Source organism: Ovis aries, chromosome 25, assembly GCF_016772045.2.
Source record: "Ovis aries strain OAR_USU_Benz2616 breed Rambouillet chromosome 25, ARS-UI_Ramb_v3.0, whole genome shotgun sequence".
Lineage (NCBI taxonomy): Eukaryota > Metazoa > Chordata > Mammalia > Artiodactyla > Bovidae > Ovis > Ovis aries.
The window spans coordinates 24,081,101-24,108,967 of NC_056078.1; the positions used below are offsets into that span (position 1 = coordinate 24,081,101).

The 27,867-nt window shown below is 34.3% G+C and overlaps 1 protein-coding gene across 3 annotated transcripts in view; it reads right to left on the minus strand.

Annotated features, from left to right (window-relative positions):
• Positions 1-231: 231 nt before the first annotated feature.
• The window catches only part of SLC25A16 (solute carrier family 25 member 16), a 28,899-nt gene continuing 1,263 nt past the window's right edge, over positions 232-27,867 (minus strand). Inside the window, exons 2-9 of one of the 3 annotated variants that reach the window (XM_015104396.3) lie at positions 22,806-22,898; positions 17,286-17,419; positions 16,211-16,274; positions 11,207-11,328; positions 10,899-10,965; positions 7,219-7,381; positions 3,304-3,372; positions 232-1,828 (exon numbers count right to left, since the gene is read on the minus strand). In XM_015104396.3, coding sequence (XP_014959882.2) covers positions 1,672-1,828; positions 3,304-3,372; positions 7,219-7,381; positions 10,899-10,965; positions 11,207-11,328; positions 16,211-16,274; positions 17,286-17,419; positions 22,806-22,898 — 869 coding nt within the window. In that variant the 3' untranslated portion in view covers positions 232-1,671. Of the gene's footprint in view, positions 1,857-3,303; positions 3,373-7,218; positions 7,382-10,898; positions 10,966-11,206; positions 11,329-16,210; positions 16,275-17,285; positions 17,420-22,805; positions 22,899-27,867 lie in introns of those variants that run through there. The other 2 variants (XM_027962175.2, XM_027962174.2) reach the window with 2 other exon arrangements.

Here is a 27,867-nt window from a genome sequence, read left to right on the forward strand (position 1 = left end):
AGGCAATCAAAACAGACATAGTGGACCTTCAAATGCAAGATAATCTATCAAGATTCACTTTGAGTTATCAATCTGAAATAAATTAGATATAAATACTATCATTATTTCAAGTATTCTTCCATTCTGACCGCTTGTATTTATGCTTCAATAGTGTAAATAGTTAAAAGAGAGGAGTAATTGTTGAAATATGAATAAAATTTATTCTTAATAACCTCAGTACTCTGTAACAGATATAGAATGCAAATTTTATTTAAAAAAATATTTGCAGTCCTCCTTTATTGATAACATAACTGAGATACTTATTTTATACATTTAAATTATCTTGAGATTTGATAGCAGGATTTAGCTACAGTGTAGCCCAAAAATGAAATATACAAAATAGTTTTAGGAACACATGTACACCTGTGGGTATACTTATAAATCATACAAAGATAAACATTTATTGTAAAATAAAGACTTTGAAAATGAAACCAGTTCATATAATTTCACCAAGATATGACAAGAAATCTTTATGCAAAAAAAATAAAAATTGAAACAGAAATAACACTTCAACTTAGTTTTCTAATGCCTTAAAAATCATATTAATTCTACAAATTGCTATTTTGGAGGACAGAACTATAACTGTTCCCCTCTCATTTTTTTGTCATGCTTACAATAAAACATAAAAAAGTACTCTGAACATAATAAATGGAATTCTTACATTTTAAACCATTTTACTATAAAGGATAGCAATTCAGATCATGTTTTACATCTCTACTTAAGTTTATATTGCACTAAAATTATTTTATGTGGAAGAACTAGTTGACATGTCATAACATAATACCTTGGAAACATTCTTTAACATTCACATCTATATTAATGGATATTTCACAGTCCACTTAAATAAATTTTCTAACATACACCAAATCATCTAACAAAAACAAATCTATAATGCTAATCTGTTTTGAGAGCAAAGACACTTAATATTTATTATTATTGACCTTGGGAAATACAGTGAAATTTTAAAACATACTTAAATCACTCAGAAACTGGTAATACCATTTGAGCAAGACCTGAAAATTTGTGACTTACTGATGAGTGTCTACATGGCTACTTTTTTAATACAATATTTATCAAAAATGAAGAGAAAAAGTGTTTGTCCTTTTATCCAGTGGAGCAGAATTATGAGAAGAGACATATTATGAATAATACTTCAATGCTGGCTTCTAACCTATGTTTCATATAACTTAAAATGTCAGTTCTCATCATTCTGCTGTAATATAACCAAGCCTGTTTATTATAACAAAAACCAATGTTACAGTCTTTGAAAATCATGATTATAATTAAAAGCTTGGAATAGCATAATAAAACTAAAGACAACCTCTTGAATTCATTTCAAGTTAGTTCTGCTTTCAAATAACACTTTAAAATGGTTTCCAATAACCTTACTGATTAACCAGCATCAGCTTAGGAATTTTTTTTTTTTGCAATGTTCTAAAATATAACTACTGGCATCAAAAAGTATAGTAAGCACTTTTGATTTGTGATGAATAGAAAAATCAAGTACTAAATACCAGTGGTTCCTGTGACAGGGTAAATATCCCCCTTCAAGTAATGTTCTCCCCCAAATTAAATTAACATTTTATTTTTTCCCTCTGAGAGTTTATTAAGGAAAAGAAATCATTATTTTTTTTAATTGAGGTGAAAAAACTGCTTCATAAGTTCATATGTTGTGAAAGCCACTGCCTGAGAAGGAACGCAACGAATGTAATTAAGAGATAAACCACGATATAATCCTTTTCGAATTCCATGGTGTCCATAGACATACTTCATAGTCTCCCGCATGGTACTGAAAGAGAAAGATTAAATGATGACACCTTTACACCCAGTCACGAACAGACAACTTCAGGATCATAACAGCATTTTTTTAAAAGAAGCTAAAATTCCATCTTGAGTAGCTTTTGGAAAACAAGTATTAAAACAAGCTAAAAATTCACAATAAAACAGCAATTCATTCTGAACAAGTTCAAAGCATTACGCATAGAATTTGGGGGTTCATTAATACAATATATTTTGTTTGTATTATGTCTGTGACATTTACTGGCAACACAATTTCATAATAATATTTGAAATACTGATGCAGTCTTTTTAAAGGATATATGAACAGCTGCCCTTTAAGCTCTCATTTCTGCTCAAGTTGTATGCTATAATGAGCAGATGTTATACAACTAAAGCTTGAAGGACCGTCTTTCAGATTTCAGCAATAAAGACTTTCTTTTTTCAGTGTTCTTTCCTTTCAAACCAACATTTTGAGATTTGTCTTTCTCTTTCAATATGCAAGGTGGAATGAAATCTTCAAAAAAATCTTTTGGGTGAATAAAGGCAACTCAAGTTCCTGAATATTCTGCTCTTTCCCTGAAGGACAACACGTCACCAAACAGAATGATTCGAAAGTTATAAATTATAGAAAACTCTATAGTGTTATGCTATGCAATAGTGTTAGCCACTAGCCATATGTGGCTACTGAGTACATGAAACTCAGTGGCAAATCCAAAACTGAGATGTGCTGTGATTTCAAATATGTAGTATTTTTTAAGAGATTAAAAATATAAATAAATAAATAAAAATGATGTAAAATAAGATGACAAAGTGATAATTTTTAGATATATCGGTTTAAATAAAATATTTTAAAACAATTTCATGTTTCTTTTTATACTCTTTAAATGTGGTTACCAGAAAAATTTAAATTACATATGTGATTCACATAATATTTCTACTTAATAGAGCTGCTTTAAAATGACTCTTTTTTTTGGCTTCATGCCTTGCTGGATTTAAGTTCCCCAATCAGGGGTCGAACCTATGCTCCCACAGTGAAACTCCTAACCACTGGACTGCCAGGAAATTCCCTAAAATAAATTTTAATAGGAGGATTGAAAGTGAAAGCATTAGTTGCTCAGTCATGTCCTACTCTTTTCGACCCCATGGACTGTAGCCTGCCAGGCTCCTCTGCCTGGAATTGCCATGGAATTCTCCAGGCAAGAATACTGGAGTGGGTAGCCATTTCCTTCTCCAGAGGATTTTCCCAACCCAGGGACTGAACCTGAGTCTCCTGCATTGCACGCAAATTCTTTACCATCTGAGCCACCAAGGAAACCCAATAGAAGGATTAGGACCTGATTAAATTCTTATAAAGTTAACCAAAGCACACTATGGGATATAAAATTAAATCTCTATACTGCTTGTGAGATCACAGTCCTATCTCCCTACTTATTGTACACATTACATTTCCTAATGAAATGGAACAATGACAAATGCAGAACTTACAGGCACTTTTCAAATTCTGGAAGAACCGTTCCTAACTGCATTCGCCGACGTGTTACATCAAATGGGTAGCTAAAAGAAGAAAAAGACAGAAGGACTTAAAAACGATTTTTAATTTTCTACTCAGCAATTACTGAATACAAAGTCCTATGTATGCTAGGAAATAATGTGTTCCTTCTCTCTGATTGTTTTGTCTAACCTGGGAGTCAGGATATAGGCACATGAATAAAACCAAATAACAAAAACAAGGTCTCTTTGCCCTTTGCAGAAGTGCTTCTCTTGGGATTGGTGATTCTTCTCTTTCATCATCCAATGTCAAGTTCTATTTATTCCCCAGAGGAAAATGAAATGCCACTTCCTGAAGAAATAAACTGAGTACTTTCCGTTGCTGTAACCCTAAGACAGGGTTTCTCAACTTTGTCACTATTGCCATTTGGATTGGATAATTCTTAGTTGTGGGGGCTGTCTTGTGCAGTAGGATGTGTAAGTACATCTCTGGCTTCTGCCCAATAGCTGCCAGTAGCACATCCCCAACTGTAACAACCTAAAATGTCTCCAGACATTAGTAAACATCCACTAGAGGCAAAAACCACCCCTAGTTAAGAATCACTACCATTCAGCAAGTGCCGTTGTATACAGGAGGCCAACAAAAATTCTCAAGGGCTAAAATTAACAATACAGATAATTGTATTTAGAGGACAGAGGTAATTTTATGTGGAAAGATTGCCTGGTTCTGTAACTCTGGATGGTGGGACAAATGTTAAATAGACTTACTGGCATGATCATTTCGCCATATATACAAGTATCAAATCATTATGTTATATACCAGAAAGTAATAGAATATGTCAATTATACCTTAACTTACAAATTGTTAGGTTGTCTAAAGTGAAATATACAAAAGTAATCTCTTTGGAGTAGAACTCAGGTGATTTTTTTAAATTATATTTTTAGGGCTAATATTGACTACTTAGGGCCTGTGCTAAGCAAGATAAAGTATATTATCTCATCCCATCTTTACATAATTGCGTGAGATAAGTACTCTTATCTCAATCTTAAGAAAATTGAGTCTTAGAGACATTTTCCCTGCCATAAAACTGCTTTCTACTTTCCTATTCAAAGCTCTCATTCATATATATATAAAAAAGTGAAAGTCACTCAATCATGTCCAACTGTTTGCGATCCCATGGACTATTCACTCCATGGAGTTCTCTAAGCCAGAATACTGGAGTGGGTAGCCTTTCCCTTCTCCAGGGGATCTTCCCAACCCAGGGATTGAGCTCAAGTCTCCCGTATGGCAGGTGGATTCTTTACCAGCTAAGCCACACATGTTATAAATACATATATAATATACACATAGTGATATATGAGAAAAATATGTACTTCTATATACATTTAAATTTACTATGCAATAGTCATAATTAAAAAACCACCCATATACCAACCAAACAGCTTAAGAAATAACATTAGTAATAGATGAAGTGCGTTATACATCTCAATAGTATCTCCATGAACCACCAATCTTTTTTTTTTTTTTTTTGACCCTGCCTCAAGGCTTGCAGGATCTTGGTTTCCCAACCAGGGAACAAACCTGTGCCCCCTGCAGTGAAAGCACAGACTTCTAACCACTGGACCTCCAGGGAATTCCCCTCCATGAATCACCTTAAAAAAAAAAATTATCATTTATTTATTTGGCTGTGCCAGATCTTAGTTGCAGCACGTGGGATCTTTGATCTTTGTTGCAGGATCTTTAGTTGGGACATGCGAACTCTCAGTTGCAGCACATGGGATCTAGTTTCCTGATCAGAGATCAAACCTGGGCACCTGCCAGAGCTGTCCCACGAATATCGTTTAATGGGAGGTGGAGAGATGAAAAAATTTTGTGGGGAATAAAGGGACCAATGGACTCGAGTCCGAGTGAACTCCGGGAGTTGGTGATGGGGCCTGGTGTGGGGTCGCAAAGAGTTGGACTCGACTGAGCGACTGAACTGAACTGAACTGAAGCAGAAAAAGATGTATCTGGGTAGAAGAAATTGACTAAATAGGCAGAAAGTAAGAAGACAAAGTACGAGGATCAGAACGAGGGAAGTAACAATGGGAAAGAAAGAAAACAACATTCAGGCAATGTTCTTACGTAAAAAATTGCAAAACTGTTTGGATATGTACACTGTGAAGAATGGTTTCAAGTTATTATCAGGACTATTAAGATTAATGGTTATCAATAACAATAGGAAAGTTGGGGGCTAAGGACAGGCACAAAAAAGAAAACAAGAAAGTAGTATATGAATTATGGAGTTTGCACTGACGACAGAAGTCCAGGTAGAAACATTCAAGAGGTTACCAGGGGAACCGGTATGAAGATTTCAATAGAATCAGTTATCTGTACAGAGGCTGACCTTTGAATCCTTCAAGACAGATGAGCTACTCTAGATATTTACAGGAAGAGCAAAGGACTAAAGTCTGGCAAGGTCTTAACAGTATCAGCACAGATAGGTAGGAGGAGGAAAACAGGAATCAGCAAGATACCTGAAAAGGGAAAGGTGGGAGGATGATGGCCAAGAGAGGGCACTGTTTACAAAAACCAAGGAAACAAAACAATTAGAGGATAAAGGAAATGAGAAGAGCCACTGGATCTGTAGGAGTCAATGCGTGTAGAATACGAAGAGAAGTGGAAAAGAGAAGACAGACTTTAAGGCTCTAAATTGGAAGTAAATAATAAAGAAAAGGGCAGTAAAACCAAGAAGAGAATACAGAATAGCTAGAGGTGAGCATTCTCTGCAAATGAACAAGGTTCCACAGCTACATTTCTAAAAGTAAACTACACTTTTTTTCTTTACCTTCAACCTAGTCTGCTCCTACAAAGTATATTGAGTCTGCTTTTACAAAAGTAATCCTTAATTCAATGAACACCTTACCTTTCAGTACTTATCCTACTTTGACTTTTCTTTCTTCCATTGGATACTATTTTTTTTGAGCCTTTGTGACTCTAGTACTTCAGTTGTCTTCCTCGTTTTCAGGATACTCCTCAGTCACAGAAATCTTTCCTTCTTCCTGTTCCTGAAATGTTCCTGCCTCATAGTATTCCAGCCTCATTTTATCTCATCTATCCAATCTCTCTTGGTCTACAGAAATTCTTTGAAGCCACCTTTCCATAATACTTTCCACCTAATTTATCTATGTCCCTAACTTAGTCGCTAAGCCTTGTCCGACTCTTTTGTGACCCTATGGACTGTAACCCGTCAGGTTTCTCTGTCCCTGGGATTTCCCAGGGAAGAAGACTGGAATAGGTTGCCATTTCTTTCTCCAGGGGACCTTCCTGAGGTCCAGGGATGGATCCTGTGTCTCCTGCTTGGCAGGTAGATTCCTTACCACTGAGCCCCCTAGGAAGTCCCATGTCCCTAATACAACTTATATTAATATAGAATTCCCTTGATTGCTACTGTCTCAATGAGAGTATTAGCTTCTTGAGGCAACAGTTTTGTTCTTCCATTAGTGAAAATCCCAATGCTTAGCATAGTTTCTGGCACAAAGCAGGTCTTTAAGATTTACTGCAAGAAAAGTTGTGCCTACACACACATATATACACATACTCGATAAATGGCTCAGATTTCAGAAAACTTGTATGGGCAAATTCATAAGAAAACATGGCTGAAGGCTATACTCAGTGTTTCTTTCTAGCTTTCCTTTTCCTTTCTTTTAAAATCCATAGAAATTGAGTAGGTTCAAACTAATGTGGTCAATTTGGCACAAAGTTATTTATAATATGCTTTAAGGGCAGGCACATTGGAAAAATGTATTAAATTAATATTTATATTTTTCAAAGGATCCTGTTTTTAATAACCTATTTAAACATAAATAACTAACCAACGCTAAAAATCAGGCTTGGGTAAACGTATTTGACTTAGTTGATTAGAAACTTACGATATTGTCTGTGCTATTGCTCCAGCAACACCACCACAAAGTAAGTTTATGTGAGTTTTCAAAACTAAGACATTAGGATTGTCTGATGAAGGTCTGCCAAGAAGGGTGGGAGCATAGGAAAGCCCAACACTCTTTAAGGTACCAAAAGTAAAAAATGAAACACCTGAAAGAAAAAATATAAATTCACCACGATGCTTAACAGAATGTAAACTGTGAGAAGACACCATTCTTATATAATAACCAATTAACTCAAGGAACTAACTCTGCATTCCCTGATTTCAGATATTTGGCTTAATCTAAGACGAAAAGATTTAATTAATGTTTATAAATAACCTAAAGACAACAAAATTACCACCTATAAAAACTTATAGCATTGTTTTATCACATACTAGTATAATGTTCAGCTCACTGAATAAAGGTAGTGGTTGAGTATAATGCCACCTTATGCATGAATAGAATTAAACAGTTTTACAAGATTTCACATAAGTAAAAGTTAAATTAATGATTAGTAATTTTAAGTAAATATAACATATTCATAATAATGATGATAATGTAAGGAAGAGACAACAAATTTAGGAGTGACAAAGCATTATTTCATTTAGTGTCTAATTCTGTCTTCAAGGAATAGCTATGACAATGAGTGACTCAGAAGACACATGGAATCTAATTAATACTGAGTTAAGTTATTGATAATGTGCAATTGGTACTGGCTGAAATGTACATGATTTATTTTATAATAGAAACATTAAAAGTCATATGTTAAAAAAATAAGCAAAATTCAAGCATTCCTATCAACTAAACATTACTCAGGATATCTTGATATCTACTAAATTTTAAAAACATATTTAAAAAGATACTTAACGCTTAAGAACAAATAAGCCCTAACAAAAATTCAGTCTAGAATAACTCAATATATGCATTTATTCTTTATATAAAATTCTTATGAACATATAGTATTTAATAATGATGATATACAACTTTAGAATACTCATACACTTTTTTTTTTAGAATACTCATACATTTTTATATTTGGGAAATCTATTCACCAAACTTAAACACAGAAACCTTAACTACAAAAACAGGTCACAACAAGGAAATTCACAGCAAATTAAACACAAGTAGGAAAAAAACTGAAATACCTAAATTATGTAGAATGGTATTCAGTGAAATATGACGAATTTTTTTTTAATGTGAATAGTATTCAGAAATATGAAAAAGACTTGGGAAACTGAAAAAATTAAGAAACAAAATTATGAACATACAATAACAATGTAAAAAATGTTTCAAAAATAAAACTAAGAACAAAAAATTAGAAAGAGAAGAACATATAGTAAAAAAACTAAAGCGTTCTTATCCCAGCATAATGGCAGTGAAGGTATCCCAAGAGTCTTCATCATTACAGAACAACTATATCCATTGCTGGGCTTCCAGAAAGGAATCCCTAGTTTCTAGGAATCCCTAGCAGCACCACCTTCCAAAAATATAATCTGAGGTCCACTTGGGAGTTGTGGCCCATGACAGAAGTGGAGTGATTATATGTTTTGATACCAACAGTCAAGCCATTGAGATAGATCCTGATATTGGGCCTTGAGAAGATGGAATCACTGGGTCAGAAACTCAAATTAAGATCAAGTAACAACAACAAAAAAAAATCAAGTAACATGCTGGACTTCCCTGGTGCTCCAGTGGTTAAGATTCCACACTTCCAGTGCAGAGGCCATGGGTTCAATCCCTGGTTAGGGAACTAAGATCCCACCTGCCATGTGATGTGGCCAAAAAAAAAAAAGGTAATAGAAACTCATAGTTAAAGATCACCCGAGAAAAAAAAAAACCCACAGGAAATAACAAACTAAATAAACAAAGACCACCAGGCATAGGAGGAAGCAAATAAACTTCTATATTTATAAAAATTGGGGGAGTAAGGATTCAGGAAAACAAGCAAACAAGATAAGAAAGGAATAAAAAGAAACATAAAAAGAAAAACAAGTGGAAATCAATATCAAGGTAAAGAAACAAGTCCAAATATATCAATAATCACAACAACCATTAAGCAGACTAACTAGCAATTAAAGATTTTACTGACAGGATTAAACAAAATTCAGCTATGGGATGATTACAAAATAAATACCTAAAGCAAAACATGCCAAAGTAGAAAATGAAAGGATGAAGAAAGACAACCCAGGCAAATATTAACTAGAATCTAGGTGAAAAAATTATGAATTCAGCGAATTTGAACAAAGACAATATACTAGATAACATTAAGAAAGTTTCATAATAGTAAGACAAATACCATATGACAGCAGTTCTATGTGGAATCTAAAATATGACATAAATGAACCTATCTAAGAAACAAAAGCAGAGACACAGAGATTGGTAGTTCCCAAGGGAGAAGGGGTTGGGGGAAGGAAGGCTGGGGTTAGCAGTTTCAAGCTTTTATATATAGAACAGATAAACAAGGTCCTACTGTATAGTACAGAGAACTATATTCAATTCCTATGATAACCCACAATGGAAAAGAATATATTTTTAAAAAAAGAATGTAAAAATAAAAGTTTCATCATGGTCTGTGGCTATACTTATTAAAAAAAAAAAAGCACAGAGCTGAACTCATTCTATGAGACCTATGTAACCATGATACCCAAACCACACAAGGATGTTACAAGAAGAGAAAATTGCAAACTAATCTCACATCTCACTCAAAAATATAGATGTAAAACTTCTAAAAACAATTAGTGAATGGAACCCAACAGGATATAAAAAGATCACTGTATCATAACCAATTTGGGCTGACATTAGAACATCTATTAAAGTCATTCAGCAAATTAATAGATTTAAATGAAAAAACTTATCATATCAGTAAATGCAGAAAAGGGTGTCTGATAAGATTCAACACCAGTTCATATAAAAATTCTTAACATACTACCTCAACCTGATAAATAGTACATTAGGCTAAATAAATACTAGAAACATTTCCTTTAAAATTCAGTAATGAGCCAAAATGCCAACCATCACCACTTGTACTCACTGATGCACTGTACATCCTTAGCTAGTACAGCAAGATAAACATAAATAGACAAATAATGATTTAAACTGAAGTAAGAAAAATGATGTTATTTGCACAGCATGTGATGGTCCACACAGGAAATCCAAAGCACTTACATGGTAACTGGCTATAATACCAACAAGTAGAATGGCTAGCAATAAAAATCATATAAAAATTAAATCAAGCAATAAACTAAAAATGTAATGTTTCTAAAAGACACAGCAAAGCTTATAAGGTATCTATAAATACATCTAACAAAAAAACGTCAAAGCTCTGTATGCAATTTCATTCAGAATTCCAACAAAGACTTTTGTACAACATCAAAAAATGATTCTAAAATGCATGTGGAATAGCAAGATATTTACAGTCCTTACATTACTCAAAAAAAAGAAACATACAGTCAAGACTTGTCCTACCAAATGTAAGGACTTATTATAAAACTGCATTCTATTATTGTTTTAAGAAGTAACACTACAGATCACTGGGGAAAGAAGAAATTATTTAATCAATGGTTATCCTTAGAATGGAAAAAAAAGCAATTATGGACAGATTAGGGGCTTAAATAATAAATGCTCAACTTTAAAATCATTCCTACAACAAATGAAAAACCCAAGATGTTGCCAAATTTAAAACATACCTGCATATGGAGCCATTCCTAATATAGTAGGCATCAAGCCTCTGTAAAATCCAAGGAAACCACCTTCCTTTTGCATGAAGAAAAATTAGAAGTAAAATTACATTGAGCTCATTATGATAAATGCAAAAGAACAAAAGCATACATTATAATGGAAATATTATCCTGGATGTACACTAGAACACAGATATGTTTTCATAATTATTATGTTAATAATTATAAGTAAAACAAAAACTACTTAGATAACATTAAAAATAATTGCCTAAGTATAAAAGGGCATGTTATAGACAAGAAAAGTAAAAATGAAATACCTTTGCATAAATCGTTTTGAATGCATGAATAATTCCTGTATAAGTGTGTTCCCCTTTCACCTGGAATGCTAGGCGTACTCTAACCATGTCAAGAGGGTAAGTACAGATAACTGCTGTCATACCTGAAAAGAAAGTAGAAACTTAAAATGTGTAAGAATCATTTTATATATATATATATATATCTTTCCTATGATTAGTAATGTCTCAAATTATATAGTAATGATGAAAACCCAATGAAATCAAAGGTAATATTACTGACAGAATTATATGATGCTATCATCAGCTAAAAACCATCTTTTCAAATTCTTCCCACTGTGAAGTTAAAATGTTAGCACCAAAAGAGTACAGTGTTAGTGGATCGTGAGTATTTTAAAAATTCTATTACTTGTCAGATAAGATACCAGAAAAGAAAAACTGACTATCTCCATAGCAGTAGGCAGGACATCTGACGTTTTACTTTTTTTTTTCTAATCCTAAAATGGAGATATGCTTAACTTACCTAAATAATTCTTTTAAAAATAAAATAAGGGCACTTTTTAAAAAAAATTCAAAGCATAAATCAGTATCTTCTTTTTAAAATTTAAGTAAGGGGAATTCCCTGGTGGTCCAGTGGTTAGGACTCCATGTTCTCACTGCCAAGAGCCTGGATTCAATCCCTGATCAGTGAACTAAGATACCCTGTGGCATGACAGAAAAAAAAATCTGAAAAATATATAATATTTAGGTAAATTTGTTACTGACTAAACATAATAAGGGGCTTCCCTGATAGCTCAGCTGGTAAAGAATCCACCTGCAATGCAGGAGACCTGGGTTGAATCCCTGGGTTGGGAAGATCCCCTGGAGAAGGGAAAGGCTATTGCTGCTGCTGCCACTCCAGTATTCTGGCCTGGAGAATTCCATGGACTGTAATCAGATATGACTGAGTGACTTTCACTTTAAACATAATAAAAATATAATGTCCAAAGTAATAGAAATAATTTGTTTTAGGGATAAAATCTCTTTATAAGCTAATTTAGTTATTAAGTCCTAGATTTTTATCAACATATGATTTATAAAAAATTCCATAAACTAACAAGCTGAGTTTTTATTTTTATCTTCTTTATTGCAGTATAGTTGATGTATGAGTTACTTTTTAAATTTAAAATAGTCTTCTATTTTTGTAAAGCACCAAAGACTTGACCAAATCCACAGAGTTTCTGTATGACAGAGTAGAATTTGAGACTAAATTTTCTGGTTCATATCACAACATATATTGCCTTCCCTATAATTACATTTTCTCAAACCTTTACTTAATACTTTCTAACGTTTAAATTTTTAGTTCAGAAATTCGAGCAGTCAGGGCTTCCCTAGTGGCTTAGTGGTAAAGAAGCCGCCAGAATGCAGGGGACACAGGTTTGATCCCTGATCCAGGAAGATTCTCACATGCTATGAAGCAACGAAGCCTGTGCACCACAACTACTTACCCAAGGCTCTAGAGCCCACGCTCCACAACAAGAGAAGCCACTGCAATGAGAAGCCCACCGCAACTAAAGAGTAGCCCCCATTCGCAGCAACTAGAGAAAAACTCCTACAGCAACAAAGGCCCAGCACAGCCAGAAATAAAACTATTTCTTAAAAAAGAAGAATGCCAGCAGTCCAGTTGTTGGAAATGTCAATCCTTCATTCACTTCAGTCCATTTGACTGTAAGCTCTCCATCTGAGCTATTTGTTTTCAAGCTATTCATTTCCTAACTATTTAACTTGGTTTTTTTTTAATCTATTGGTATTCAAACTAGTCATGTCTGGCAGTCCAGGCAGTGACTTTTCTAAATGGCCTCTTCTAAGTCTGAGTCTAAAACAATACAGTGCAAATGTGATGTTCCTAAGACAAGGTTTGGCTGTAATACCATGTTTAATTCAGAGCAAATATCTTATTATCCATATATTTTTAAAACTACATATTTTGCAGCGTGGCTTAATTTTTTTATAGCTTGTGCTAAATATTTTGCAAGGGAAATTTTTACAAAATAAAATGAAGAGAGATTTTCTATAAACAAGTTTCATGTTTATTGAAATGGTTCATATAAGGGAGTTTAACAACTATAGAAAAGAATAAAAAAAAACTGACCATTTTTTAAGGCTTGATCATAATGACACAATTTGGTTAAACATCAGATTTTGCTAGGATTTATGTATCCAAATCATCACTACTCATTTCATTTTTTAAACTTCTGTAAACTTTTACAACTCCTGTATTTTTTTTTCTGCTTCCTATCTGGATCACTTTTGTCTTGTCTCTTGCGTTTGCTCTCCCAGACTCCATTTATTTCTTCTTTCCTCTTACCTGTCCCAAGCCTTCTCATTGTCTTCTTACTGGCTTCCAGTGGCTTAACATGGAATAAATGGATTAACAAAGTGACCAAAACAGTAAACTCTGTAGAAAATGAGGTCATCCAGAAAGGTAGAGGAGGCATTAGCTTAAAAGCTGTAAGACTATAACTCAGGCTGAGGAACTGCCATAACATAACTATACCTCAGAGAATGGTAAAAACAATGCCTATGATTACTATAATACTCAACTGATGATCTAGTTTTACAATTTTTCAGCCAGTTGATTTCAGCGTTTTTATATGGTGTGTTTCTTTTGAATTTCAGCAATTAATCAAATCTTCCTAAAGAAAAACAAAATCTTTTAACCAGGATGTTTAAAAATTACAAATTTTTTTTGGTGGGGGGGAATGTGCAGGGGTTGTTGTCTGATATTTCTAAAAGCAACTCAATGATTTTAATGTAATTTTAAACTTTAGAATTTAGCAAAAAGATTTTTAGTAATTTTGTACTCTGATAAATCTTGAGAATTCCTGAAGATTTTAAACATGTTTATTTATCCTTGGAATAAGTGGGAGGTGAGAACTATTCTGATAATCATATTTTACCCTTCACTCAAAGTATAAAATTACGAAGCCCTAAGTAGAGAAAAGATTATGACATCTTACATTGATCAAACAGACAACAATACTGCACTGTAAAGTAAGTCTGAGGTTATTCAACTAAGTTCTGATTCACTTCATGATGCCTATGTCAATGCTTTTTCAAAATACCACACTGGACTTCAGTGGTGGTCCAGTGGTTAAGACTATTCACCTCCATTGCAGGGGGTGAGGGATCCATCCCTGGTCAGGGATCTAAGACTGCACCTGCCCTGGAACAACCAAAATAATAATAATAAATTAAAATTAAAACATAATTGAGGGGCTTCCCTGGTGGCTCAGGGGTAAAGAATCCATCTGCCAATGCAAGAGACACGGGTTCAATCCCTGGTCCAGGAAGGCTGCACATGCTGTGAAGCACCTAAGCCCATGCATGCACCACAACTACCAAGCCCTCTTGCCCTATAGCCCATGCTCCACAGCAAGAGAAGCCACACAATTAGAGGCCTGCAGGACACAACCAGAGAAGTGTGTGCAGCAACAAAGGCCTAGCACAGCCAAAAATAAATAAATAAAACTATTTTAAAATAATTTATAACTGAAGTTCCTTTGGTTTATTTTTACTTTCCCGTATATAATGAAATTATGATGTTAAGATGACTTTCATTTCAGAAAAATGAAGCTGAAAGCACCAAATGAACATGCTATTCAATCAATAATCAAGTGTCATGAAAAGAAAATAATACAAAGCAGGATTTAACTCATAATCCTACTGCATCTTTCCTACAACCCTGAAAGAAAGAGTTTGACCAGTCACTTTTACAATTTAAGAGACAAAAAAATTTTTAAGTGATGTAAGAAATGATAAATTATAAGATTTAAAAACTTTATTAACATTTTCCTTCTGTAAAATGAGAGATAATCATAGCATTTCTTCATAGTATTGTTCTTTGAACTACATGTCAAGTGCCCAAAGATTACAAGTCAAGTACAAGTACTCAGGTCTGTGACCAGTACAAAGAAAGTACACAATACACATTAGCACTGTCTTGCCAGTGTGAAATACCAGTTGACAGACAGCTGTTGCTCCAGCTCCCAAGATCTTCCCCCATCATGCCTGTGATAGTCCTCTCCCCCCTCCCACCACCACCACATACCATTTCCTGATCCAGTCATGAAAAAGTTAATTGGAGGCTTTCAAAACCTGACCTATTTTTCAGCATCTCTACAGTTGTTTTGCTGAACATTTTGAATACTATTCCTGGTTATTTTTTCCTACTTACTGATCTTGGGTCAGCCTATCAGAAGTGAAAAAGAACTAAGTAAACATTGGATAAGGCAAAACTATGGATAAGGTAGGTCAGGTTGCACACTATAAATCTAGGTCCAAAAAAATTCAAAATCCTATAAACCTTGTGATATCCACAAAAATTTAAGATTTTGATAATGGTCTTAATAATGGTACATTCTTACCTTAAAATACAATACAGTTATTTACAAAAATAAGAAAGATCTAGGTACCGATACAGGAAAGAGTCTTGAGATAATTGTAAAAGAAAAGTTCTAATCCTATAGAATAGTATTGGAAAAAAGTATAACATAAGAAACTGCTATTAATAATATGACTGCTTCCAGGGAGTGGAACTATTTTTCATTGTATAGGAATATGTATTACTATAGCCATTATAATTTTTAAAAAAATTTTTGAAAGAAAAAAATACACATTTCCAGAAGTAGATCTGTCAAAAGGAACATATGTTTCACATAGTTTTAAGTGTAGGCTACTCCTTACTATCTCCTAATGCAAAAGCCTTTGAGTTGGGATATAAATGATTTCTTGCATAATCCAGCATAGGAAGATAACAAATGTGTGCTATGTGATCAATGTCACACATACCACCTAAAGCAAATTAAGTTTTTAAATAGGAAATTAATTTGCAGAAACAAAATATACTATAAATGATTTCTTGCATAATCCAGCATAGGAAGATAACAAATGTGTGCTATGTGATCAATGTCACACATACCACCTAAAGCAAATTAAGTTTTTAAATAGGAAATTAATTTGCAGAAACAAAATATACCCACTCCTTACCTGCCATGGATCCAGCCATTAATCTGTGCACATGACCAGAAACTCCCAGTTTTGTAGTAATTAGCTAGAAACCAAAAGCAACAAATTAAATGAGATATTTCTTAAATGCTGCCAACTTCACTTTTTAATGATAAAGATTGTTTTCAAAAGGGTTATAGAACTAGCTTTTTTTTTTAAAAAAAAAAAGGAAATTAGTACTGAATGTGAGTGAAATGAGCACAATTATATAAAGCTGAGCAGTGTTATATCACATCACAAGGAGGTCAGTTACTTCCTCTGTCGCAACCTCTGTCGCAAAAGAGTTGGACACGACTTAGCGACTAAACAACAACAATTTCCTCTGTAGCATCTGCTCTGATTATGCACTTTTACAGAAACAATATTGCCAAATATACTATACTACACACTGATGACCACAAATACTTAAAGTGTGAATGGGATTAGTAGGAATAAAATGTAAATGAAGCATTTATGGAGGTCTTGATATAATAGCATTGACTATCTCTGTCTGACTAGGTTAGAATGTTGTTCCCAATCTCTACTGCTTACTTTTCATTTTAAGATACCCTGTGATGTAATGCATTTAATCCCTTTCTACACTAAGATGTTTGAGAGGATAAACTTTCAGTCAGGCAGAGAAGAGAAACTTAGTAGATGGGGAAAGGTGTTAACTTATAATGTCACTTAAAAACAGACTTTCACAATATGGTTTCACTATTTTATTTATTAGGAAAATCCAAAGTCTCAATACTCCTCTCCTACAACTGAGAACCAAAAAGCACATCAAAAAGCAATTAATATTTTATGGATTTACTATTATCCACTTGGCTCTTCTTCATAAGTCTGAACACAAACAATCTAATCAAAAATAACTAATAATTCTGGAACAGATAACTCCAAACTCAAGTTATATTAAAAATTTAAATTATCAGAAGTTTTATTCCTTCAAAAAGGCATTACTTTACCCATTCATCCAAAGTAACGTTAAAGGCCAAAGCAAATGCCTTGACAACTAAGTATGCTATTCAAAGATATAAAAGAGGAAAAAAAAAAAAAAAGATAAAAGTTCAAGTACCGTTTTATATTGCTCAAATGCCATAAACTGGATTGCACCATAGGGAAAAATTCGAATCATCATTGCACCATTCCCTTTATACAATCCAAGGTATCCCTCCTTTTTGGGAACAGCACGCAATGTAGAAAATACTCCTATTTTTAGAAAGATTTTTAGAAGAAAAATACTATTACAACAGAGAAAACTACCTAAATCCAAATTTTCATGACAATCACAGATAAAAATTACTATGCCATCATTCATGATATAATTTTGCTTGATGAATTACATGAATAGTAATTTCTGTATAACACTTAAAGCTACTTAAAATACATCATATGTCCAAATAACACGAACATTCCTCATGTAAACATGTCAAACACGACTAACTAAGCACAGCATGTAAACATGTAAAACATAGCAAAACAGCTACAAGTTATAGTAAATTATTAATTAAATCTATAATAACCAAAAAAATTAATAGAAATTATATTCAAAGTCCAGATATTGCAATGCAGATGACTAGGTATCTAGAAGGATGAAGGAAGGTTTCCTAGACTAACCCAGATATATATGTGGTTTGTTCAAGCAGGAAACTGCTAATAAAAGAAACTAAAAACCTACCAATTAAAAACTACACAAGCACACAGCACCACCTATGATATATTCTTACCATAAATAAAAAATGAACCTATATCCAATCAAAGTCTAGATTTAACTATTACTTTACAGAAAATACAGGTGATATAAGAAGACACTAAATAATATGGGACACTGGTGGTCCAGTGGTTAATTCGTTAATTAATTAATTTTTAAAAATAACATGGGACATAATCAACCAAATTCAGAACATGGAGGATTCTATAGGATAAATAACCCAGTTTTCTTTCCCCATAACTAAACAGGAAAAAAGTAAAGAAGTATACGAAAATGTTATAGGCCACAAGTAATATATCAACCAATTCTAACACTGTAACATATTGATATCATATGAATCCTGATTAAACACACCAACTGTAAAATCAAAAAGAAAGTTGACAAGACTTTCATGGAAATCTGAACATTTAATGAATATTATATAATATTAATAAATTATTATTATTATTATTTGGGGGGTAGTCTTTCTAGTCTAGAGATGTATGCTGAGGCAATTATGAATAGAATAATATCTGGAGCTTAACTTAAAATATGCCAGTGGGGAGAGGGAATGGTATAAGAAATGGAACTGACCATATGTTGCTAATTGTTGAAGCAGAGTAATGGGAACCTGGGTCTCATTGTATCATTCTCTCTACTTCTGTATGCTTGAAAGTTTCCATAATAAAAAGTAAAAAAAAAAAAAAAAGCTAAATTCAGGGCAAATTTTTATTAATAGTATACTTCAATTTGGAGTACAGATAAAAGACTAACTCTGGTCTGACATACTGATGTTTATTATTCCAATAATACCAATCATTAATCCTGTTTGTAGTACAGACTTCTACATTCCATTATTAAACTATTTAAATTATATCATTAAACTATTTATGTTCAAGTTTCTTTCCAAATTTTCCAAACAAAAATTTTATCAAATATGAAGGTAAATCACTGGGCTGATTTCAAAGTTTAGAATTCAAGAAACCTTTTGATCTCTTCCCAGAAATTAAAACTGGTAGGTACTTACTAACATCCAAGAAAAGATAAACCCAAAAGCATTTTTAATAAGCAGATATATAAGTGGACTAATTATTAAAAAGAATTCTATTTTTATATATATATAGGGACTTCCCTGGTGGCTCAGATGGTAAAGTGTCTGTCTACAATGCGGGAGACCAGGGTTCAATCCCTGGTTTGGGAAGATCCCCTGGAGAAGGAAATGGCAATCCACTCCAGTACTATTGCCTGGAAAATCCCATGGACAGAGGAGCCTGGTAGGGTACAGTCCATGGGGTCGCAAAGAGTCGGACACAACTGAGCAACTTCACTTTCACTTATTTATATATATAAACATATATACATATAATACATAATGTTCTTCCAAAATATATGAATAATAAAACTAAATATATTCAGACACCACCCCTAAGTTCTATCAAAAACACTTTCCTGCTGGAAAAGAAGACTAACATTAAGCTCAGTTTAAGATACTCAAACATGTTTTTAACAAAGGGGTAATTAAATTTAGAACAATGGCCATGGAGTAGGAACAGGAAGGCTGACAATGACGGAGAAGCATAGAGGAGGTTTCAATTGTACTGATACCAATTATTTCTGAAGTTCTGTGTGGCTCCAAATATGTTTATTAAATTATTCTCTAAGACTCTTTGTTACAAATATTTAAAGAGAAATAATTAGTAGAAGTGAAATAGATAAAGTATTTTCAAAAAAAGAGGAAACCAGGAGACAAAGAGCAAGGGAGGGTGGCTGGAGAGGACACAAGAAAAGCACAATGAACAGAAAACATAAATCTATAATTGAAAAAGAAATCTAAATTATATAAATTCTTCTGTTAAAAGCCAAAGACTCTCAAATTCTGTTAAAAGGCCAAGTTTAGCCATATGCTTTTCACAAAAATCTTTACCTAGGGGAAAAAAAAAACCACTGGATGTTGAATGTTTTCAAATGGCATTTAAATATTCCTTGAGATAATTACACTGTTTCTTCTCCTTCAACCTACAGTCTGTACTATTACCACTTTGGGAAATTGAGATTTTTCTTTATGGTATAACATTGAACCAATTTTTGCATGTGTTATAAGCATATTTGGAAAGAATATATATTCTCTGTAGGGTGCAACGTCTTCTGTGTCTATGTTATATCAAGCTTGTGTGTTACTTAGATCCTTTTCTATATCCTTCTTATTTTTACCAAGCTAGAATTGCAAGGAACATTTGATAAAATATAAGCATATGCTTGTATATATACACATAACCTCTGAAGGGAAATGGAAGAAAATTGTAAAAATGCTTAATTTTAATGAAAGGCTAAAGAGGGAGAAAGATGTTTGCTTTTATACTTTATGAATTATGAACTTGTGAAAATATTATACATTCAAAAAATAAAAATAAAACATAAAGATAACAAAATTAAGAGGATTTTTAAATAAGCCTATTATGATTCAACTCCCTATTTTTATATCACATTGGTTATAAAAAGTTAAATGGAGGTCAAAGATCAGGAAAAAAATTCCTTACACTCATTGCAAATTGTGGAGAAGGCAATGGCACCCCACTCTAGTACTCTTGCCTGGAAAATCCTATGGACGGAGGAGCCTGGAAGGCTGCAGTCCATGGGGTCACTAAGAGTCGGATACGACTGAGCAACTTCACTTTCACTTTTCACTTTCATGCATTGGAGACGGAAATGGCAACCCACTCCAGTGTTCTTGCCTGGAGAATCCCAGGGATGGGGGAGCCTGGTGGGCTGCCATCTATGGGGTCGCACAGAGTCGGACATGACTGAAGTGACTTAGCAGCAGCATTGCAAATTGGGGAAGAAGAAATTCTAATTACAACCCTTATTTTTCATTTGGTCAGATTAATTTTGATTCAAAATAAAAAGAAGTTTTTGATGCCTTGGAAGTAATGCTATACACTTTTTAAAAGAAGCTAAAGTGGAAGTCTTATTCAATAGCGTATCTTTTTCATCTTTGTGAAAAATCATGTTTGCTTTCACATTTAAGCAAAGCTTAAAAACTACCTTATGCATGTAAAAAGGGAGGCATCTAGAATACAATGCCCAACATTTTTCAAATAAATTAAAAAGCCACTAATACTTTTTTTGGGGGGAGGGGGTGTATATTTCAAAGATACATGAAAGTATACCAATACGTTCGTTCCTGCATTCCAGGAATTCTATTTCAAATTTTGAATGCCTTGTAGGATACACTGCAACCCATGGCATGCAGCCCTGTAGAGCGTGAAATCTAATGTGAATATGTAACCTAATGACTACAAATCAGGAAACAAAACAACATACATCAGCATGGGGAGAAGTTTAAAGGAATAAAACAATACTGCTCAGACATTCATATGTTGGGTCATTGCTAAACACCACCAGATACTGAACAATATAACTCCTTTCATCCTCAATTTAGACAACAAAAGAAAACCATTTCCTTCCTTTCCAGTTTTATATATAGTCTCTCAATAATTTCAAAGATCGGATTCTTTCTATACCTGAGTGATCAGTACACTGTAAAGATAATAAATTCATTCCTGGACACAGAGATATTAGCAATTTTTTTCTTTCAATTTAAAGAGCAGATTTACTTACTGACAATAAAATGAGCCACAATAAATAAAAATCAAATCACGTTTTAAAAACCCAATTGTTAAAATAACTGAATTATTCACTGTTAAATTTCCTTGTAAAATGATGGATAGATCATGCAAAGCATACATCATTGAAGCATAAAACTGCAAAAGCAATGGAGTATTATGAGTTAGTTGCCTTGACCTAACTTTTTTCTTGGTGTCTGTCCACATTAATTTTTTTGTTTTAAATCTTTTGTTCTCTAATTTAAAAGTTAATATATGTTCAATATGTATTACAAATAAGTTTAGAGAAAAAAAATTACCTATAATCTCACCATTGAAAATTAAGCACTTAATGTTCATATTTCTCCTTCTAGCATTTTCTCTAAATAGACATTTACTTAGATAAAATGCAATGTCATTAAATCATTTGCAATGTTTTTTCATTTAACTATTACGAACATCCTTCCTAGTCAGTTAAAATTCTTTTAAAATTTTTATGATTGCAAAAGAGTCTATAATATGGACTTACTTATTTATTTAAATAATGCTTATTATTTAACTTAACCAATTCTCTATTATTAAACATTTTGGTTGGCTCTTATATTTTAAACCAACAAAAATAATACTTTGCTTCTTGTATATACCTCTTTGAGCATATTTCTGATTACTTTCTTAAAACAACTTCCTAGAACTAGAATTGCAAAGCCAAAGAGGACCTATCTTTTTAAGACTTTGATGTATATTATCAAAATGCCCTCCAAATAGAGCTATAAAAAATTCTTACTTCCACCAATGATATTAGAGTGTCCAAGTTAATTATAATAGCTGATTTTTATGTCTGTAAGGAAGAACTAAGGACTTGATATTTATTTAACAATGCAAGTTTATCAATATATACTAACTGCACTGGATTCTGTTTGTCCTAAGGTATCTACAACACACACTTAAGCGTTTAAAGGAACAACCTAATCTGTATCACTAACTGTATTTTTTTTTTAATCAAGCTAAGCTGTTACGTGTGTCTGTTAAGGATGTGATTTGTTAATCTCAATAAACAAATATGTAGTATTTACTTCAATGATTCAAAGATTTTAGTTCAGAGTACATTAGTACCCTAAAATGATAACTACATAACCACTATCGCAAATGAAAATATTAAAATGGTAACAGCTACATCTCCTGTAAATTTGCCTCCAAACTTAAACTCCCTTTTGTTTCCTCTTTCCACTATAATTCACAACTAGAAACCAAGCCAGCAAATGCATAACATTTTCATTTTTATCTTCAGCATCTGTCAACTCACCCAAATGTCTGTAATGGTGGTTGTGAGCTTGTAACAAAACCTTTACTCGATCCAAGGGAGCAACTGTTGTTTTGGCACAGCATCCAGCAATACCTACAAAATTTGAAAAGATCAGGAAGCCATGGCATACCATTTCTTTCCAAATAGAAATTATGATTAAATTTATTTGGCTAATAAACAAATAATAAATACATAAATTTGGCTAATAAATAAATTCAGACACAACTGAACTGATGCGAAGAACTGACTCATTGAAGAGTCTGATGCTGGGAAAGATTGAAGGCTGGAGGAGAAGGGGAAGACAGAGGATGAGATGGTTGGATGGCATCACCAACTCAATGGACATGAGTTCGAGTGAACTCTGGGAGTTGGTGATTGACAGGGAAGCCTGGCGTGCTGCAGTCCACAGGGTAACAAAGAGTCAGACACGACTAAGCAAGTGAACTGAACTGATTCAGCTAGCAAACTCCCTAATCTCTCATTTGATCTCCACAAAGAGAACTGCCCAGAAGCAGAGACATGAAGACGATTGGCTCCCATTCTCTATAACTTAATAATTGAGCATGTCAGGCTTGAAAATAAGTTTAAAGAGTGTAAATCTGCCCCCTAATTGCTGATGAACACTGGAATCTTGCTAAATGTGGTGATGGGACAGATACTTGGAGGTATTTACATAGCTACAAGACTCTGTTTGAAACATCTTCTTCTGGATGACTTCTCATAGAAATAACTAAATTTTACCCATAAAATTCAGTTATTCACTTACAGCACAAGAAGTTTATTCTTACCAGTTACCCAGATTATAGTATTTTTGCTACAGAAGGCTGAACAGATTGAGACATTTTTGTGAAGTACCTTACATGTAATAACCACTCAACCAAATGAGTTATTACTATCATAAAAAGGTAGACAAAAAAGTCCTTGGTGTCTTTTCTATGATTATGTCCAGCTCTTCATCACTGCATATTTGCTAAGAAAGATGCAAGAGTACTGGAACTTTGTGGGTCCCTTCACTACTACATTCAGTCATCCAGCAATTATGTATTTTGTCCCTACCACATGCCACTGTGCAGACATGTTGATGAGAGTAAAGTACATACATGGGCTTTAACATAAATCAGAATCCAGTTCAGCCCTACTAGCTTGGCATGCTTCTAAGGTGATAATATATGAAGACTTTTTGCTGTATACAGTTTGTGTTCCTCGAAATTCCAAATCAGGAAAGGAGTACATCCAGGCTGTATATTGTCACCCTGCTTATTTCACTTCTATGCAGAGTACATCATGCAATATGCCAGGCTGGATGAAGCACAAGCTGGAATTAAGATTGCCAGGAGAAATATCAATAACCTCAGATACGCAGGTGGCACTACCCTTATGGCAGAAAGTGAAGAAGAACTAAAGAGCCTTTGATGAAAGTTAAAGAGGAGAGTGAAAAAGTTGGCTTAAAGCTCAACATTCAGAAAAATAAGATCATGGCATCCAGCCCCATCACTTCATGGCAAATAGATGGGGAAACAATGGAAACAGTGTGAGTCTTCGTTTGAGGGGACTCCCAAATCACTGCAGATGGTGACTGCAGCCATGAAATTAAAAGACACTTGCTCCTTGGAAGAAAAGTTATGACCAACCTAGACAGCATATTAAAAAGCAGAGACATTACTTTGGCAACAAAGTCCGTCTAGTCAAGGCTATGGTTTTCCAGTGGTCATGTATGGATGTGAGAGTTGGACTATAAAGCAAGCTGAGCGCCAAAGAATTGATGCTTTAGAACTGTGTTGTTGGAGAAGACTCTTGAGAGTCCCTGGGACTGCAAGGAAATCCAACCAGTCAATCCTAAAGGAAGCCAGTCCTGAATGTTCATTGGAAGGACTGATCCTGAAAGTTCAATACTTTGGCCACCTGATGCGAAGAGCTGACTCTTTGAAAAGATCCTGATGCTGGGAAAGACTGAGAGCAGAAGGAGAAGGGAACAACAGAGGATGAGATGGTTGGATGGCATCATCAACACAATGAACATGAGTTTGAGTAGGTTCTGGGAGTTGATGATGGACAGGGAAGGCCAGTGTGCTGCAGTCCATGGGGTCACAAAGAGTTAGACACAAATGAGTGACTAAATTGAATTGAACCGAAAATTTGTATGTTGAAAACTAATTCCTAGTGATGGTATTTAGAGGTGGGAGGTGGTATTAGAGGAGGTAATTAGGACACTCATGAATGGAATTAATGCCCTTATAACAGAGGCCCCATAGAGACTTTCCTGGTGGTCCAGTGGATAAGGCTCTGTGCTCCCTCTGAGAAAAGCAGAGGTTCCATCCCAGGTCAGGGAACTAGGATCCCACAAGCACCATCCCCCCAAAAAAGAGGCCTCAGCGATACCGTTGGCCCATTGCACCATGTAAAAACACAGTGAGAAGTTGACAGCTATGATGAAGCAGGGTCTCCCCAGATAGTTGCTGGCACCATGACCTTGGACTTCCTGGTTTCAAGAACTTGGAAAAAGAAGTTTTTTCTTATGAGTTTCCCAGATTATAGTATATTTGTTATAGAAGCCTGAACAGACTAAGACACTTTTGTGAAGTAGCTTATATGTAGCAAGCACTCAACCAAATGAGTTTTTACAAAAAAGCCTTTGGTGCCTTTTCTATGATTATGTTCATCATCACATATTTGTTAAGAAAGATAAAAGAGTACTGGAATTCCGTGGGTCGCTTCACTACCACATCCCCAGAGACTAGTTCAGGGGCTGGCATTCAACAGGTACTCAATACCCATTTACTCAATGAATGAATGAATGCAGTCTTACTTTACAAATTTTTTTTAAATGTAAGACAAAATCTTTTCAAATCCACACACATTTACTTAATAGCTCAGCATGTAACTGGTGATAAAACCCATATTCTGAGATATCCAGAAATAAGTTGCCTATTTGTACTCAAATATTAAATCCACATGTAAGCTTCTATGTCAAGCTTCTCTTATCTGAACTAATGGAAATAACAGTCATGGTCACTCAAAATTGAGGATAAACTAAAAATAATTTGCATTGGGGTATATTTGGTTTCAGAATAGTTTGTTATCTTCCCAGTCATTATGAATTAACCATATAAAAATTATTTAGAATCTGCTGAATAAGTAGTTTCTTTTATAATATCTTGCTCATCATATTACTTTATGGCTCAATTAATCATTACAAAAGTCCACTGAGTTAGGTCAAGTAGCCTTTATCTTCATTTTAAGCAACTAAACTTGAGATATTTGCCAAAGACCATTGCTAATCATCAGTAAAAAAAACAAGTATGCTTTCCTTTGTACGAGTTACTAGGTTAAGAGATTCAACTGCAAGCACTGTGCCTAGGCTTTTTCAGGTACTTTTAAATTTAATCATTACAATTACATTCTGAGGTCAGTACTCCTTTTTTAATACTTATTTATTTATTTGGCTGTCCCACACAAGGGATCTTCATTGCAGCATGCAAACTCTTAGTCTCAGGACATGGGATCTTAGTTCCGTGATCCACAGAAAGGTCACCCAAATCAAGCAAATGGAACATTACCAGTCTCCCAAAAGTCCCTCTCTTATACTCAAATCACTATTTGTTGCTTCTCAGAGACAACCAAATGTCCTCTGCGTTCCAACAATATGAATTTAGCTTTGGCTGTTTCTGAGCTTTATACAAATACAATCACACAGTATGTAGTGAGTGCATCTGGCTTTCTCCTGTTCATTATTACACTTGTGAGAGTCATACACATCGTTGATGTGGCAGGAATTTACTCATTTTCAGTGTTATTAGCATTTCACTCTATGATAATACCATATTTCAGTTATATATTCTAACACTGATGGACATGTGGGTTGCTTCTGCTTTAGGGATAGTATGAATATCAAAAATTAGAACATAAATACCTATGTTGGGTATATACCTCAGAGTGGAACTGTTGGATCATAGCTGGATCAACTGCAGGTATACAAATGCCCATAGATAACCACACAGCCAGTTCTCCAAAGTGACTGTACCAATTTGCATTACCATCAGTAGCATATGAGAGTCCTAGTTGCTAACCTGGCCTACATGTTACCAAGACTCTACTCCAGTGTCAACATCACAAAATATAACATGCCCAAACTGAATTCCTGATCTTTCCCCACCACTATCATGAAAGCTGTTCCAACTACAGGCTGCCTGTTTCAACTTCATCCTTTCAGGTGTTCAGACCAAAATAAGTCCCCCTTGACTTCTCTTCCTTACCCTATCTCTAACCTGTCAGAAAACCATGTATTCTTTTCATATTCAGATTATCATAATTTTTCACCACCTCCCCTGCTACTAACCTGATTCAAGTACCCAACATCTAACATCTGAATTATTGTAAAAACCACCAAACTGCCCCCCCCATCTCCCGTATTTACATCCCTACAGTTATTCCCCACAGAGCAGCCAAAGAGATCCTTTGGAAATATGTCATATCAGGCCACTTCTCTATTACAGACCTGTAATGGCTCCTTACTTCACTCCAGTAAAAATCAGAATCTTTACAGTGGTTTGCAAGACCCTTCACTTCCTGTCCCCTTTAACTTTCTAAACTCCTTGCCCCATCAATATCACTTGGCTCCAGCTGCGCAGGTCTCACTGATGTTCTTTGAATGACAAGGCCCTCCTTGACTTTGAAGTATTTGCTTTAGCTTTTCTCTCCACCTGGAATGCTCCACCTTAGAAATCAACTTGCTAAATTCCCTCCCCTTCTCAAGTGTGCTTGTGTCATTCTCCCAGTGAGATGTACCACAAATTATCCTATTTAATACTGTAGCAGTTAGCTTCTCCATTTTTTGGCCCATTATCCTTTTTCCTTCTTCCCATTTCATTTGTCATCTCTAATATACCGTACAACCTATTTTTTTCATGTTGTTCATTGTCTTTCTCACCACAAGTCCCCAACCAATATAAACTCTAGGATCCTTGTTTTGTTCCTTGATGTACACTGAGACAGAGCAGGCACTCAAATATTTCCTTGTACAAATAATGACCTTTTAATCAGCTGCTGCTGCTGCTAAGTCACT